At 44.7% G+C, this 16,353-nt stretch overlaps 1 protein-coding gene across 2 annotated transcripts in view; it reads left to right on the top strand.

The window, feature by feature from the left end:
• PDCD11 (programmed cell death 11) overlaps positions 1-16,353 on the top strand; it is a 45,768-nt gene that overhangs the window by 7,713 nt on the left and 21,702 nt on the right. For both annotated transcript variants that reach the window (XM_081822796.1, XM_081822795.1), the window contains exons 6-17: positions 597-720; positions 1,206-1,387; positions 6,527-6,634; positions 8,463-8,669; positions 9,309-9,433; positions 9,617-9,677; positions 10,327-10,473; positions 12,005-12,256; positions 12,836-12,970; positions 13,503-13,697; positions 14,584-14,754; positions 15,731-15,950. In XM_081822796.1, coding sequence (XP_081678922.1) covers positions 597-720; positions 1,206-1,387; positions 6,527-6,634; positions 8,463-8,669; positions 9,309-9,433; positions 9,617-9,677; positions 10,327-10,473; positions 12,005-12,256; positions 12,836-12,970; positions 13,503-13,697; positions 14,584-14,754; positions 15,731-15,950 — 1,927 coding nt within the window. The remainder of the gene's footprint in view (positions 1-596; positions 721-1,205; positions 1,388-6,526; positions 6,635-8,462; positions 8,670-9,308; positions 9,434-9,616; positions 9,678-10,326; positions 10,474-12,004; positions 12,257-12,835; positions 12,971-13,502; positions 13,698-14,583; positions 14,755-15,730; positions 15,951-16,353) is intronic.

Raw genomic sequence — 16,353 nt, 5'->3', positions numbered from 1 at the left:
TGAGGTAGATAGATATTCCTCTTATACATTTGGGAAAATGGACTCAGAAAGGTTTATGACTTGCAAAGGACCAAATGGTAAGAGCCAGATTTGAATTTCACACTGCTTCCCATGAAATGTAAAGGAGGTTAGCAAGATTTTTTTTTCCTGTTTTTGAAGTCCTGGAGGCGCTTAGAAAAGACATGGTGACAGCTAAAAGAGTAGTTCTGGATTAGTCATGGCTCTGGGAGTGACCTTGCAGGGCAATCTGGTTTACTCCTCTTTGTGTAACAATAGTCTTTCCTATCTTTTGAAAATTCTCCAGGGGAGAAACCCCTCTTTTTCATTCCATTCAACTGTGTATAACACTTCTCACTGTCTGGAAACCATAAGATCCCTTAAGGCCTAGGAGAATTAAAGTTGATGTCTTTCCCTTTTCTATCCTTGAGTGGGACCAAAGTTGTTGGGGGTGGGCTTGGGGGAGGATTGTGGGATGATGTGTCAAGATTGATGGTGGGAACATTCATGTTTGGTAGTGGATTTTTGTTGTGTGACCCATTACCTTTGAACTTTTGAACTCTGACTTTTGAACTTCAGAATGCTTTCACTTCCTCCAGCTGCTCACAGGCACTGTGTCCAGCCTGGAAGACCATGGCTACCTAGTGGACATTGGTGTTTGTGAGGCCAGAGCCTTTCTGCCACTGCAGAAAGCCCAGGAGTATATCCGACAGAAGAACAAAGGTGAGAGGAAGAAGAGGGGCCAGTGCATGGTAGTGAGGCATTATGTGTAAATACCATTTGGTGAGTAAAATGACAGAATGGTGACCCCAAGGGCTCTTTGGCTTTGCCAAAATCAGCGTTAATCCTAGCTGATAGAAAAGGGAATATGTGTGAAGGACCAGTGAGTAACAGGATCTAAGATCCAATGGACCAGTTTCACTTTTTCTCACCTAGAACATTCCACTGAAATTTGGGCCCCTAGGGCCCCTGCAGCACTCTTCCTGCCTTGTTGAGATTTTCATATTTTTAAACGCTGTTGATTCCAGATCTGTCAGGGTCACTTTATTCCCCTCTTGTAGTTGGTCCCTAAGAGATTGGGAACATGGGTATTACATGGTAACTGGGCAGGTAGACCATGGATCTTTTCAGGTATTGCTTGAGCCCAAGTTAAGAGCCCTTCTCATGAAGGTATTTTTCCTTTTGGGGGCTGGGGCTGGGGCTTGCAGGTGCTGCACTGAAGGTGGGTCAGTACCTGAACTGCATCATTGAAGAGGTGAAAGGCAACGGAGGAGTTGTTGGTCTGTCTATTGGTCATTCTGATGTTTCTACTGCCGTTGCTACTGAGGAGCAAAACTGGACCCTTAATAACTTGCTACCAGGACTGGTGGTCAAAGCCCAGGTACAGAAGGTAAGCCATTCATTGTCATTACTATTTTCTTTTTTAAAGATTTTATTTATTTATTTATTTGTCAGAGAGAGAGAAAGAGAGGGCGAGTACAAACAGGGGGAGTGGCAGGTAGAGGGAGAAGCAGGCTCCCTGCTAAGCAAGGAGACTGATGCGGGACTCAATCCCAGGACCCTGAAATCATGACCTGAGCCGAAGGCAGATGCTTAGCCATCTGAACCACCCAGGCGCCCTGTCATTACTATTTTCTAAAACAGAGATAATTTCTGCTGAAGTGGTACATGTGCACAGTCTAAACTTGTGCTGCCCGATAGGGTAGACATTGGTCTCTTGTGGCTTATTACACACTTGAAATGTAGCCATTGCCATATGTTGAAATGATAATATTTTGGATGTATTGGGTTAAACTGTTATTAAAATAATTTTCATTTCTTTCTTTGTAGTTTTTAAAATGACTGCTAGAGAGCTTAATTACATAGTTACATATGGATTATGTTTCTTTTGGACAGTGCTGATTGAAAAGGTCAAATAGTTTTTTCTTTTTTAAAAGATTTTATTTATTTTAGAGAGTGGGGAGGGATAGAGGGAGAAGAGAATCTCAAGCAGACTCCATGCTGAGTGCAGAGCCAATGCAGAGCTCGATCCTAGGGCCCTGAGATCACAACCTGAGCTGAAATCAAGAGTCGGGTGCTTAACCCACTGCGCCAGCCAGGCACCCCGAGAAAGTCAAATAGCATTAAAAGACTTTTATAACAAAGAACTATCTCATCTCTTCTAACTCCATCTTTAACTCTTACATCTTTGGAAATTTACCTCTGTATTTCTAAGCAATAAGCTTTTGCTGGTATCTCTTGGTTTATCGATTTTAGGCATTGAGTGTTAACTTCTTATCATAGTAGATGAATATTTGGCTTTCTTAATTTTCCCTTTCCTTCCTCCACGCTCCTAACAGAGGTATATTAAATTTTTTGTTAAATCGTTATTTAAATTATTATGGTTATTACTATTATTAGTTTAAATTATTATGGTTACATAAATATTATTTACTGCTGAGCTAGGTAATGTACTATGATTGTTTCTCAAATAGCTTTATCCTTGGAGCTGATAAACAGCTTTTTTTTTTTAAAGATTTTATTTATTTATTTGAGAGAGAGCATGAGCAGGGGGGAGGGAGAAGGAGAAACAGACTCCCAGAGAAGCAGGGAGCCCAATGTGGGGCTCTATCCCAGGACCCCGAGATCATGATCTGAGCCAAAGGCAGTTGTTTAACTGACTGAGGCACTCAGACACTTTCGTTTTTGTCATTTACCAAATTCTCTTCCTGCCTATGACTATTTCTTAATACATCTTTTTTTTTTTTTTTAAGATTTTATTTATTTATTTGACAGAGCACAAGCAGGGGAGCAGCAGGCAGAGGGAGAGGGAGAAGCAGGCTCTCCCTGTAGAACAGGGAGCCTGACATGGGGCTCAATCCCAGGACCCTGGGATCATGACCCAAGCCGAAGGCAGACACTTAACCAACTGAGCCACCCAGGCGTCCCGCTTAATACATCTTGTAGTTATTTTCTTCATACCACAATTTTCCATAAAGGTGTTTAAACCTTAGTTACTTTTTTTTTAACCACCTAGAGCCCTTTTTCCTCTTATCCTCCTCCCGTCTAGACTGGTTGCTCTGGTAGGACTCCTGTAGAGCTAATATCCTAGGACTTCCTTTCTCTGTCATCCTGGACCTTCCCCTCTTTCTCCTATATTGGAGTCGTCTTTGATTCCACATATTCCCCTTTTTTGGTTTACTCATTTTAGTGTGGCACATTCTCCAGAACCATCCTTGGTAAGGTACACAGGAGGTTTATTTCCTGACCTAGGGTGTTGGGGATCCCCAGGACCACTCCCAGTTTTGCTGGTGGCGCTAGAAGCTCTCAGAGGACTCAGCATATAGTGACACTCGTGACTATGGCTTATTACAGTGCAAGGAAGCAAAGCAAAATCAGCAAAGGGAAAAAGCACTTGGAGCACAACTTTCCAAGAGTCCTTGCTCCCAGTGGAGTCACAAGGGTAGAACTGTCGATTTGGGAAGCTCATGAGAGACTCAGTGCCTGAGGGTTTTTACTGGGGCTGGTCATGTAGGTACCCTCCTCCTGACATGTACCAAAATTCCAGATTCCATATTGTTGACACAAACAGTTCAGCTGAGAGCCATTTGGTTCTGAGAGTTGTGGGAACCCTCCTAAAATCTAAATTTTCAGCCACCAGCCAATGGCCAACCTTGTCAGCAGGCTTTTCTAAGGATCATATTCTGGGTCTTGCTTTGTTACCTCTTTTCTGCACACCTAGTATGTCTGAAAATATCTTTATTCTACACTCACATGTGATTGGTAGGAAAGCTAAGATTGGAATTCTTTGTCAAAAATAACTGAGAATCTTGAAGAGCTGTTATCTGGCCTCTACTGTTCTTAAAAAGTCTGGTGCTCCTTTGGTTTCTCTTTCTTATATATGTTTCTTCTTTTTGGAAGAGTTCAAGAATTTTTTTTTTTAAGATTTATTTATTTATTTTAGAGAGAGAGAGTGCAAGCAGGGGGAGGTGCAAAGGGAGAGGGAGAAAGAGAGAATCTCCTGCAGACTCCCCACTGAGTGCAAAGCCCAACTTGGGGCTCAGTCCTACAACCCCAAGATCATGACCTGAGCTAAAAGCAAGAGTCAGATGCTCAGTCGACTGAGCCATCCAGGCGCCCCTTAGAAGAGTTCAAGAATTTGATTTTTAAGAACCTCATTTTTAATTTGTAATAAAAGTTTACAACTTGATTTTTTTCAAAAAAATCAACAAACGGCAAGCACCTAATAATAAAGGTCTTAATTAAAAAAAAAAAAGAGTTCAAGAATTTTATTTTTGGGACGCCTGGGTGGCTCAGTCAGTTGGGCATCTGCCTTCAGCTCAGATCATGATCCCAGGACGCATCAGGCTCCTTGCTCGGCAGGGAGCCTGCTTCTCCCTCTACCTGCTGTTCCCCCCTGCTTGTGCATGCTCTCTCTGTCTCTGACAAATAAATAAAATCTTTAAAAAAAAAAAAAGATTATTGTTATTCCTTTTAAGATTTCATGATGATGTGTTTTGGTGTGGATCTTTCTCCATGTATTTGTCCTACAATCCAGAAATGCAGATCTTTCAATTCTGAGAAAACCTCTTATATTATTGGGTTTTTTTCTATTTTCAAATTGACATGTAATTCACATATAGGAAGATTCACTCCTTAAAAAATGTATAACTCAGTGATTTTTTAGTGTATTCACAAAGGTGTGCCGCTGTTTGATTCCAGAACATTTTCATCACCCCAGAAAGAAATCCTGTACACATTGGTGGTCACTTTCCATCTCTCCCTCTCTTACTCCCCTGGGTGTACTTTTTGTCTCTAGATTTGTTGATTCTGGATATTTCATATAAATGGAATCATACAATATGTGGCCTTTTGTTTCTGGCTTCTTTCACTTAGCATGTTTTCAAGGTTCATCCATGTTGTAGCATGATATAGCATGGGATTCATTCCTTTTTATGGCTGAATACTGTTCCATATTGTGGAGATGACACATTTTGTTTCTCCATTCATCAGTTAGTGGACATTTGGGTTGTTTCCACTCTGGGCTATTATGAGTAATGCTGCTATGAAATTGGTGTGTAAGTTCCTGTGTGGATGTAAGTTGTTATTTCTCTTGGGCATATACTTAGGAACGCAATTGCTGGTCATATGGTAACTGACTTTTTAGGGGAACAGCCTAAGTGGCGGCACCGCTTTACATTCCCACCAGCAATTAAGGGTTCTGGTTTCTTCCCATTTTCACACACAGCTGTTACTACGCTCTTTATTATAGCCATCCTAGTGGGTGTGAAGTGGTATCTCCTTGTGATTTTGATTTACATTTCTCTAATGATTAGCAATATTGAGCATCTTTTCATGTGCCGGTTGTGTTAGGACCATTTGTATATCTTCTTTGGAGAAATACCTATTCAAAAGTCCTTTGTCCATTTTAAAATTAGGTTGTCCTTTTATTGTTAAATTGTAAGATTTCTTTATATATTATGGATACTAGCCCCTTATTGGACTTTTTTATTTTTTAAATATAATTTCCTCTTTTTTCTCTTGAACTCCAGCTGATGTTGGACTTAATGTTTCAGTTTTCTAATTTTCTTATTTTTTCATCTCACCTTTGTTTGGGTATGTGCATGTATTTGTCTATATCCTACCTTCTGGGAGAGTCTCTCAATTTTAACTTTGTACTCTATTGAATTTTTGTTTTGACTGCCATTTTATGAGTGAGGTGCTAAAAAACTTTGTGTGCCTGGTTGGGTGGGGCTTGTTGACTGGCTGACTTCACTGTCAGGATCAGGAGCTAGCGGACTTTGAGCAGCTCCAAATGTCATCATTATAAGTCTTCTCTAGAAGGGATCTATTAATCTCTCCTCAGGAGGGTATAATCCTGGCTGCCTGAGAGCTAGGTGAGAGAGGGCTTGGATGTCTTCATATCTATATCTATATGATATTTAGAATTTTTCTTAACCTACATTTTCAGGGTTTGCACTCTCCCTGTCTTTTGAGTCTCATACAGGTTTCCTAGAGAATAACTCTCATTTTCTGTGGAGGCAGGAGAGGCGTAGACCCTATAGTTTGAGGAGAGGACCTGGGGGTTTAATTCTGATTCCCTGAATTCAGTCATCTGCCTCATTGCTCTCTTTTGAGGTGCTTCTCGCCTCTCATTCCTTAGCTTTTGGGGGGCTCTGTAGGGCGAATCAGCATGGTCAGCATCTCCCTTTTGCCAGGATTAGGGTTTTGCCTTCTTAGTCTGGGCAGATCATCAAGTTAGCAGTAATTTGTCCAGGTTGTCAGGCTGGCAGTTCCCCAAGGATCCTTGTGTAAATGAATTGGGAAACCTCAAGGGTGGCAGGATTGATGCCTCTCAGGCCAGAAGGGAGGTGAGCTACTGGGAGTTGTCCTGCCACTTAATGGGGGGGGAGGAGAGATGCACAGTTGGGGGAGGAGAGATACACAGTTGGGGGAGGAGAGATACACAGCTGGGGGAGATGTGGCAGTGAGGGTTTCGTATGAACCGTGTCTCACATTCTTGGTTCCTTCTTGTTCCGTTTATTTCTAGGTGACTCCAGTTGGCCTTACACTAAACTTCCTCTCAGTCTTCACTGGCCTGGTCGACTTAATGCACCTGGATCCCAAGAAAGCTGGAACATATTTCTCAAATCAAACAGTAAGAAATTTTTCTTGATTCCGTTGTGTCCCAAACAGCTGTCCAGTATTGCAGCTAGCTATGAGTAGATCCTAGGGCTGCGTGTGTACAGGTGTTAGAGGCAGTGAGGGGAATGAAATGTGTTTTGGAAGGATCACAGGAAGCCACGGTGGTTACTTCTGTGCACTGAGATTAGAGAAGGGAATCTGTGAAAAAGAAGGTAACTTGTAGTTTGTAATTCTTTTATATAGTTTGGTTTTGGGGGGGTGGGTAGTGAATCTTTTGCTGTTATCATTTAAGGTGTTTAAGAAGAATATGTAATGTAAAAGAACAAAATATATGTTTAATTAGAAAAATATGGTTTAAAAGTGCTATGGGGGGGACACCTGGGTGGCTCAGTCGTTAAGCGTCTGCCTTCGGCTCAGGTCATGATCCCAGGGTTCTGGGATCGAGCCCCACATCGAGCCCCACATCGGGCTCCCTGCTCCACGGGAAGCCTGCTTCTCCCTCTCCCACTCCCCCTGCTTGTGTTCCTGCTCTCGCTATCTCTCTAAAAAAAAAAAAAAAAAAAAAAAAGTGCTATGGGTAGAGTAGGTCCAACTTTGAAAAAAATTTATTTTAAAATAAAGATTTTACTTATGTATTTTAGAGAGAGAGAGAGAGGGAATGTGTGCATGTGTGAGCATGAAGCTGGGGGAGGGGCAGACGGAGAGGGAGAGAGAGAATCTCAAGCAGGCTCTGCGCTGAGTGTGGAGCCCAATGCGGGACTCTTTATCTTATGACTCTAAAATGACCTTAGCCGAAATGAAGAGTCGGACACTCAACCAACTGAGACACCTAGGTGCTCTGAAAAATTATTTTTATTTTTAAAAAAATTTTTAAAGATTTTATTTATTCATTAGGGAGAGAGAGAGCATGTGTGTGTGCATGAGCAGGGGAGGGCAGAGGGAGAGGGAGAAGCAGACTCCCCGCTGAGCAGGAGCCCGATGCAGGGCTCAGTCCCAGGACCCTGAGATCATGACCCGAGCTGAAGGCACATGCTTAGCTGATTGAGCCACCAAGGCGGCCCTAAAATTTTTTTTAATGGTACACCTGGTTAAAATATTGGAACACTATACACAGTCAAGTGTTAATAATGATGGACTCTGGCTGATTTTTCTACACTTATCTAAATACCCAAGTTTTCTGCAGTGATCGTGAATATTTGAGAAGAAAGTCCCAATATATGTTATTCAGAGTTTTAAAAGGAATCCTAAAATGATTTTTTTCTTTTCTTTTTTTTGTTTTTAACAGTAATATATTCTATTGGAGTCTATAGAGACATGTTTTTTAGCTAAACAAGCTTTCCCAGCACTTAGTGATAATATTAACTGTTTGGTGAACTTTTTTCTAGTAACTTTTTCTCCTTACAATCATATTTGTGTACTACACTTGATCTTAGCCAAAAAGCCGAGAAGTGATACAATCGTATTTGTGTACAAAGTGCAGATGTTTTACCTGCTGTAACCTTGTGATCAGGGCAGGCTGTTTCTGGTGTGTTTCAGATGGGCCTCTGATCTAGTGATGCCGGTACGTGGCTTCTGTTGTGTATGCGTTATTAGCCTCATGGTGTTGAGGGGACCCTGGTATGTTTTCCTGGCCTTGAGTAAGCATTGTTTTAGTCGGACACAGTTCCTCTGGGGCATTTTGTTTGAATTTTCCACATGCTGCTTGATTGCACAAGCTGATATTACTACTTACATCCATAACCTGGGCAGCACATGTGGAGTCTTGACCTCCGAAAGTCAGCTCTGAGGGCCTTATCTTCTGTGTGCCTCCTCCTGCTCATGATTCTCTTTCCCTTGTCTAGGTAAGGGCCTGTGTTCTCTCTGTCCATCCTCGGACCAGGGCTGTGCGGCTGAGCCTGCGTCCCATCTTCCTGCAGCCAGGGCGCTCACTCACTCGGCTCTCTTGCCAGCACCTGGGAGCTGTGCTGGATGAGGTTCCTGTCCAGAGCTTTTTCAGCAAGGCCGGGGCCACCTTCAGGTTGAAGGATGGGGCGCTGGCCTATGCCCGGGTGAGGAGGCGCTCTTTGTTTCATCAGGATCTTATCACTAGAAGGACTTTGGGGACACATGGGTCCTTTTCTGTTTTTTACATCCCTTGTATTAGTTTCCTATTTTTGAATATCCCCAAGTGTGGCAGACTCTGCAGAGGGGTTAGACCAATGTCTATCTGTTCTATTAGAATTCTTTAGGATTAATTTGACTTACTTTGATCCCTGGTCGATGGTAGGTACAAGAATGAATTAAGATCTACACCAGAGCTTGGCAAAGGGTTTTAAAGGGCCACATAGTAAATATTTCAGGTTTGCGGGCCATACGATCTCTGACCTAACTACTCAGCTCTGTTGTTGTAGTCAGAAAGCGGCCATAGACTGTACGTAAATGAAGGGGTATGGCTGTGTTCTAGTAAAAACTTTTATTTGCAAAAATAGGCACTGACTCATGAGCTATAGTTTACAGACCCATGATCTAGACTTTCTCTGACCTTATATTCTATGACTGTAAAGAGCAATGTTTTAGTTAGAGGAATTTTTTAACAGGCGATTAGTAGTGTTTTTATGGTAGGTGATAAATGTGTCAGTGTGCTTTCATGTCTGATTGCCTCAGATTTACTGTGTCTGGCTTGCCCTTAATCACTTGGTATTTTGTAGCTCAGCCATCTCTCCGATTCTAAGAACGTCTTCAATGCTGAGGCCTTCAAGCCGGGGAACACTCACAAGTGTAGAATCATCGATTACAGCCAAATGGATGAGCTGGCCTTGCTCTCTCTGAGGACGTAAGTCTGTTATTGACACATGTGGGACTATAGAAGTGTGCTTCTCTAGGGATGCATGGTCACAGTTTCTCCTGGCCTGACTCGGTGAGGGTTTTCTTTCTTGCCAGCATGATTTTGGGAGCCCTGAATTTTAGGTAGCCTCTGCTCTGGCTTATTTAATCTTGTATTTGCTTTTTGTTCTAGGTCCATTATTGAAGCTCAGTACCTTAGATATCATGACATCAAACCTGGGGCATTGGTAAAGGTAAGACTCAAGCATATAATTAGATACTCTTTCACCTTCAGACATTCTTTAGTTCGCTAGTTAACTGGCCGCTCATTAGTTCTCACTGAACACATTTAAAGTCACGTTCCTTACCTCTGCCTCTTAACGGGAGTTTCTTTTTCTTCTCTTGGGTAACGTAATTAATTGCAAGATAAGGTCTTAATAGCCTCACCCAAATACACAGAGTCAGTAGTTTGTAAATCCTGGGATTTGATGGTGTTTATTAGATTTGGGCAAAAGTTAGTTCTATGATAATTGAACTCCTGGGATGTTAGTAAGAGGTCACTTACAGTTGCCTTTCGTGTCCAACCATTTAGCTCCAGTTGAGCAGATCTCCTTTATATGTAGAGTTTGTTCCTTAGGAGACAGAGTCACCTTCAGAGAACGTGCTTGTGAGGTAGATAGAAAGAACATGCTTCCACAAAAAGATGTGCAGTTTCCCGTAAACAAACCAGACTGCATTCACATCAGTGTGGGGTGTGTGCTTTACCCCATGACATCTGGAATAACAGGCAGTTAGCCTGGGAAACTGGGCTTCAAAAGAGAGATGTGACCTGCTTTGTTGTAAGAGGTGGAGGAAAAAAGCCATTCTTGAGGTATGATGGCATCTTTTCTTGGGATTCCCTAGGGCACAGTGCTGACCATAAAGCCATACGGGATGCTGGTGAAGGTGGGCGAGCAAATCAAGGGCTTGATACCTCCCATGCACCTGGCCGACATCCTGATGAAGAATCCAGAGAAGAAGTACCACATTGGGAATGAGGTCAAGTGCCGGGTGAGCCTCCGGAAGGGTCTCGTTGGGGTTTAAGCCAGATGGGAAGAGAGCAGTGCTTCTCAGCTGAAGTTTCTGCCTTTTTCCATAGAATGACCATATAACATCTATGGTATGTGTCTGGCATTGAGAAGAGAAAACTGGGTCTCTGCCCTTGAGAGTTGTGTGATATAATTGAGAGTTAAAATATTCATACATGAAGAGAGCAGGCCAGTGTGTGACCTTTTGTCACATAGTTTAGTGCAGGCTCTATGCTATGGTCATATCTCAAAGGGGAGGTGACGGTGGGCTGGGCCAGCAAGAATCATTGGTGGTATCAGTAGCGACCACCGTGTAACATGTATTTTGTGCCAGTTGCTATCCTAGGCCCATGACATGCATTATGTCATTTAATCCTTAAAACGACCCCATAAAGTAAGTACTGTTACCCTCATTTTGCAGGTGGGGAAATTAAAGCTTAGGAAAGTGAAGTCACACAGCTTGCCCAAAGTCACACAGCTAATACATGGCAGAACCAGTTTTCACATTCAGGTCTATATGACAATAATGTCTTCTAGATTTCTGGCAGAGGTGGTCCTTGAACTGGAAAGGATTTAAAGAGGAGCAAGGGCTGTGTCAGGCACAGAAATATAAGACTAAGCTGCCAAAACTTGAGTGGTTTATAACAAAGTTTTGAATCCCAAGAGAAGCTTCACAGAGTTGTGAAGATTAAATGTGATACACAGTGCTTAATACAAGGCCTGGTGTGTGCAGGCACTCACAATGTTAGATTTTCTTCTTTTCATTTTATTTTATTATTGAGTCAAGAAAGATACTGATCTCACCCATTGGTGCAAAATTTTATAGTACTGGAGTCAGGAAGTTAAAAATAAAGGAATTTCTCTGCCCTCAAGGAGATGACCTGAGGGATGAGAGATGGTTGGATCTCTCAATCTTAGTTAAAATGTATTTTTTTTTTTTTTTTTGATTTATTCGAGACACAGAGATAGAGCATGAGCAGGGGGAGAAGCAGAGGGAGGGGGAGGAGCAGGCTCCTTGCCGAGCAGGGAGCCCGATGTGGGCCTCCATCCCAGGACCCTGGGATCATAACCTGAGCCGAAGGCAGACGCTTAACCAACTGAGCCACCCAGGCGCCCTCAGTCTTAGTTAATAGCTAATATGCAATAGTACCGAGGTGGTAAATTGGCTCGGTTGTTCATTCTATTACACGAGATGCACATGGTCTGGGAGGAGCTGAGGCAGTGGTGAAGTAACTGACACAGGACTCTGTGGAGGTGCAGGGACATGGTGAGTGTTGATGCAGGCCCAGGAGGGAATGAACGTACAGGAAGAAGTACTTTTGAAATGGGTGACTACTCCCCAGATTGTCATCCAGCAGGGAACAGGGAGGATCTACGGCTGAGATTATTCTCAGAGGGAAAGAGATAGATTCTTAGGGATGGACCCTGGCCTTTGGGTTCAGAGGTCGCAGAGACCAGTCCAGTGGCTTTCTTGATAATGGGTAACTTGATGACAACCGTTATCCTTCCCCTAGGTTTTGCTTTGTGATCCTGAAGCCAAAAAGCTGATGATGACCCTGAAGAAAACCCTAATTGAGTCTAATCTGCCTGCCATTACCTGCTATGCCGATGCCAAGCCTGGTCTGCAGACACATGGCTTCATCCTCAGGGTCAAGGACTATGGCTGCATTGTGAAGTTCTACAATGATGTGCAGGGACTGGTGCCTAAGCATGAGCTCAGTGCCGAGTATGTCCCTGACCCAGAGAGGGTCTTTTATGCTGGCCAGGTAACCCTTTCCTGGGACAGACCCATGTCCTTGGTGACCCCATGAACATGGATTTGACAGAGTAGTGGGAGACTACTTTTTAAGGGATAAGCACCGCGCATATAGGGCAGTGGGTTTGAGCCAGCGAGGTGGAGAGATGTGGAACAGAACCAAGAGAAACTCTCAAGGGGGTTCAGCAGAAGCTGGCACACTAGGGGACCTCAGCCCCACAACCTGGAAGAAATGAATTAGTCTTTACCTACAACAAACATGCTCGTGTTCCTCACATCAGAAGTTGTTCTCAGGTCATTGTCACCACAAGGTGGCAGTGCCGTAAAACTAGTGAGTCTGGGTCTATCTAGGAAAAATAAGTTTTGAAAGCTTGGGGTTGTACCAAAAACTTACTCATGTTTTCCTTTCATGCAAAAGGCTGACATAGGGGGATTCTGCTATCTTTCAGTACATTGCTTTCCGCTGCCTTCTGATCTGATCCCAGGTCTAGGTGCATCTCCCTCTGCAGTGCTCGTGGAGGGCAGCTCTCTCCGGGGCCTGACTGGCCTGCAGGGAAGAGTTAGCCAGGCCAGTGTGGTTTCTCACTAGGTGGTGAAGGTTGTGGTGCTGAACTGTGAGCCATCCAAAGAGAGGATGCTTTTGTCCTTCAAGCTGTTGGGTGATCGAAAGAAAGAGCCTCCGGGACACAGTCAGAAGAAAAGAAGGACTGTTAGTCTTGGACAGGTACCTGGACTTCTCCAGACAAGCTATTTTAGTTGACAGTGGCAGAAAGTGGGGTGCCACTGACATGTGAGGCCCTGGGACCCGTGGAGGGAAAGATCAAGGTAGCTAGATAAGGTTCTGGGGCTAGAGAGAATTGAGGGTCTTGAAAGAGGGTTCTTTCTGTGTGTCAGAGCAAATGGAAGCTGTCCAGGAAAGGAAAGCACCATTCTCGTATGGCTGTTCAGCAGTATATGCTGTCCTCTTTCCTCTCTGGTCTCTAGGACCAGTCTGCAAGACTGTCTTTCCCCTGGGACTCAGTGGAGGGACTTGGGAGAGGAGTGACGTGAGCACGCAAATGGGTCCTGATGTGTGTGTGCGTGAGTGCCTGCCGGGTCTTTGGGGGCAGTTGTGTGGGGTTTGGAAGAAAGCTCCTTCTCTGATCTTGACCCCTCAGTGATGCTGGGACTCGATACCTCTGATCTTAGCCTGAGCCAGATGTGGTTGCTGTCTGCTCAAGACAAGTACAATTTTTTGTCTTTCTCTTCCTGAGTAGTTGGTGGATGTGAAGGTTTTAGAGAAGACCAAAGATGGGCTGGAGGTGGCTGTCCTGCCCCACAACATCCCTGCTTTCCTCCCCACACCTCATCTGTCGGACCACGTTGCCAATGGCCCTCTGTTGTATCACTGGCTCCAGGCTGGCGACGCCCTTCACAGAGTACTTTGTCTGAGCCAGAGTGAGGGACGTGTCGTATCCTTTACTGGTATCTGGTGAGCCGTGGGACCTGGGGGAAGACTCTGGGTCAGGCTCTGCTCTTAAGTGGAAACTCCATGGAAAAAAGTCAGTTATTTGACTTCAGAAATAACCCCATAAAACCAAACTGGTGACCAGACTGTACTTTCCCTGTCTTCCCCTAGTGGAAAGTAAGAGGATTGAAGTCCTACCAGCAGATGCTGGTCAGGGCAGAGTGGGAGTCCAGGATGTTGGAGAGGGGGCAGAGTAGCCTGCCAGGTCCAGTGGGATATTTCCAATAGCACATCTTGCCTTCTCAGACAGTGCTTAGTCCTTGAGCTGGAACAATTAATAGGCAGCTGTTGTCGTCCTTCCCAACCGCCCCCCTACCCCCATGGGGCTCCAAGTTTCCCTTTGGTCTTGGTGTGCACACTTCGAAGGAGAACACTGCCTCTTTCTCACAGAATGTAAAATAAAATCTCCGTAGAGTGAAGACAGAGGAGGTGGGATAGAGTTGGTTAGTGTGAAGATTGTGGACCGACCATGGTCCAGCTGCCAAACCGCAGGGATGAACCAGTCTCTTTTTGGTCCTCTTCAGTAATCTGGGGATGAATTAATAGGGAAAGGAAAAACACTGGTTCTTAAACTTGAGTGTGTGTCAGAATCACCTGGAGGCCTTGTTTACACAGCTTGCTGGGCCCCACCCCAGAGTTTATAATTCTTTAGGTCTGGGACAGTGCTTAGGAGTTTGCATTTCTAACAAATTCCAGGTGATGCTAATGCTGCTAGTGTGCATGCTGAGAGAATCATTGTAGCAGCTGAGTGTATAGAGTGGAAGAAGGAGATGGAGAGATGGATATTTAATCTGCCCTTTCTGGAACGTTCCTTGATGAAGTGCCATTAGCTCCTTTGTAGGAAGCCAGCTTTGGTGTCCACTGTGGAGGGTGGCCAGGATCCTAAGAGCTTCGCAGAAATCCATCCTGGGATGCTGCTCATCGGTTTTGTGAAGAGCATCAAGGACTACGGTGTGTTCGTCCAGTTCCCGTCAGGTCTTAGTGGACTGGCCCCCAAAGCTGTAAGTTCAGCTCCATGCACAAGAGCCTTGGAGGAGAGATATTAGGGTCATGGAACCTGAGGGTGGGAAGGAGCAGGATACCTTAATCCCTTGCAAGATTTTCAGGGGCAAGGCAAAAAGGCACCTGGCTGAGGGGAATGGGGCTGAGATTCTTGCCCAGCCATGTGTCCTGGCCCAGGGCTGTGTCCTGGAAGAAGGGGCATCTTTACTTCACAGTACAGCATTGGGTAGCTGGGCAGGGGCTGTGAAGATTTTAGTCTCCAGTGTGGGGATAGTAAACTTAGACTCTCAGCATGTATAGACGTGGAAGTTAATTTTCCTGAGCTGCTGAGTATAGGTTTTGCAACCTCCTGGCGTTTTTGAGGCATCATGATACCAGAATACCCTTGCAAGGATCCGCTCTACCACGATGTCACTGAAGTCATAAACTTTTCAGACTGCAGAAAATCTTCATGACCCCATCGTTGAACCCCTCATGTCTGCTGACTAAACTGAGACCCAGAGTCGGGAGGAGTCTTAGCGAAGTCATTGTAGTACGGTGGGAGAGCAAGTGGCCTGTAGTTTATTCATAAATATTTCTTCCCTTCCATAGGTTTGTCCCCTGATGTTTCCTTGGGTGGCTCTCATTTGCATCCCCTGCCAGAACAATTTTAACAATGGGAGAAGAGGGGAAGCCTGCAGAAACATGCATAGTGCAGGGCAGAGGGTTACCGCTGGGTGTTAGAGACGTGGACAGCTTGGTGTCCCTCTGGCTTGCCAGTGATGTGCTGCCTAGGCTGGGTGCCCTCTAGAAGGCTGGGTTGGACAGCCAAGGTCTTGTGTTTTTTTCTGGAAGGGGAGTAGAGCTGTGCTCTACTGGGGGACTTCCCTGGCTTCCATTTCTCCCCACCCCTTCCTCCACACATCCTTTTCTGGGGGCATGGAGTGAGTTGTCTTGATAGAGACTTCCTGTGTTTACTTTCTGCCCACTCTTTAGATCATGAGTGACAAGTTTGTGACTTCCACAAGTGACCATTTTGTCGAGGGGCAGACGGTGGTTGCAAAGGTGACGACCGTGGATGAGGAGAAGCAGCGCATGCTGCTGTCGCTGCGGCTGTCGGACTGCTGTCTGGGGGATGTGGCTACCACCAGCCTCCTCCTCCTGAGCCAGTGCCTGGAAGAGCGGCAGGGTGTACGCAGCCTCATGAGCAACCGAGGTGGGGACATGGGGGTGGAGGCTGAGGGTCGGGGGTGGGGAGTGTGTCGTAAGTTATGCCTGTCTGTTCCGATGAGTTGTTGGGCTCAAACAATTTTGATAAACTTAAAAGAAAAGATTATTTATTTGAGAGAGAGAGGCAGAGAGAGCACACGAGTGGGAGGGGCAGAGAGAGCGCGAATCTCAAGCAGGCTCCGTGCTCAGCTTGATCCCACAGCCCTGAGATCATGATCTGAGCCAAAATTGAGAGTCACATGCTTAACCGACTGAGCCACCAGGCGCCAACCCCCGCTTTTTAATGGGCGTATAACCTGTATAAACTGAATAAGGCATTTAAGGTACAATTCAGTAAATGTTTATAAAATGAACACCCTTGTTTAACTAGTCCCCAGATTCAGATAAAG

The sequence above is a fragment of the Leptonychotes weddellii genome, chromosome 6, assembly GCF_054177405.1.
Source record: "Leptonychotes weddellii isolate Sample4059 chromosome 6, ASM5417740v2, whole genome shotgun sequence".
Taxonomy (NCBI): Eukaryota; Metazoa; Chordata; class Mammalia; order Carnivora; family Phocidae; genus Leptonychotes; species Leptonychotes weddellii.
The sequence above is the reverse complement of the archived record's forward strand: the minus strand, read 5'-3'. Positions and strand labels throughout refer to the sequence as shown.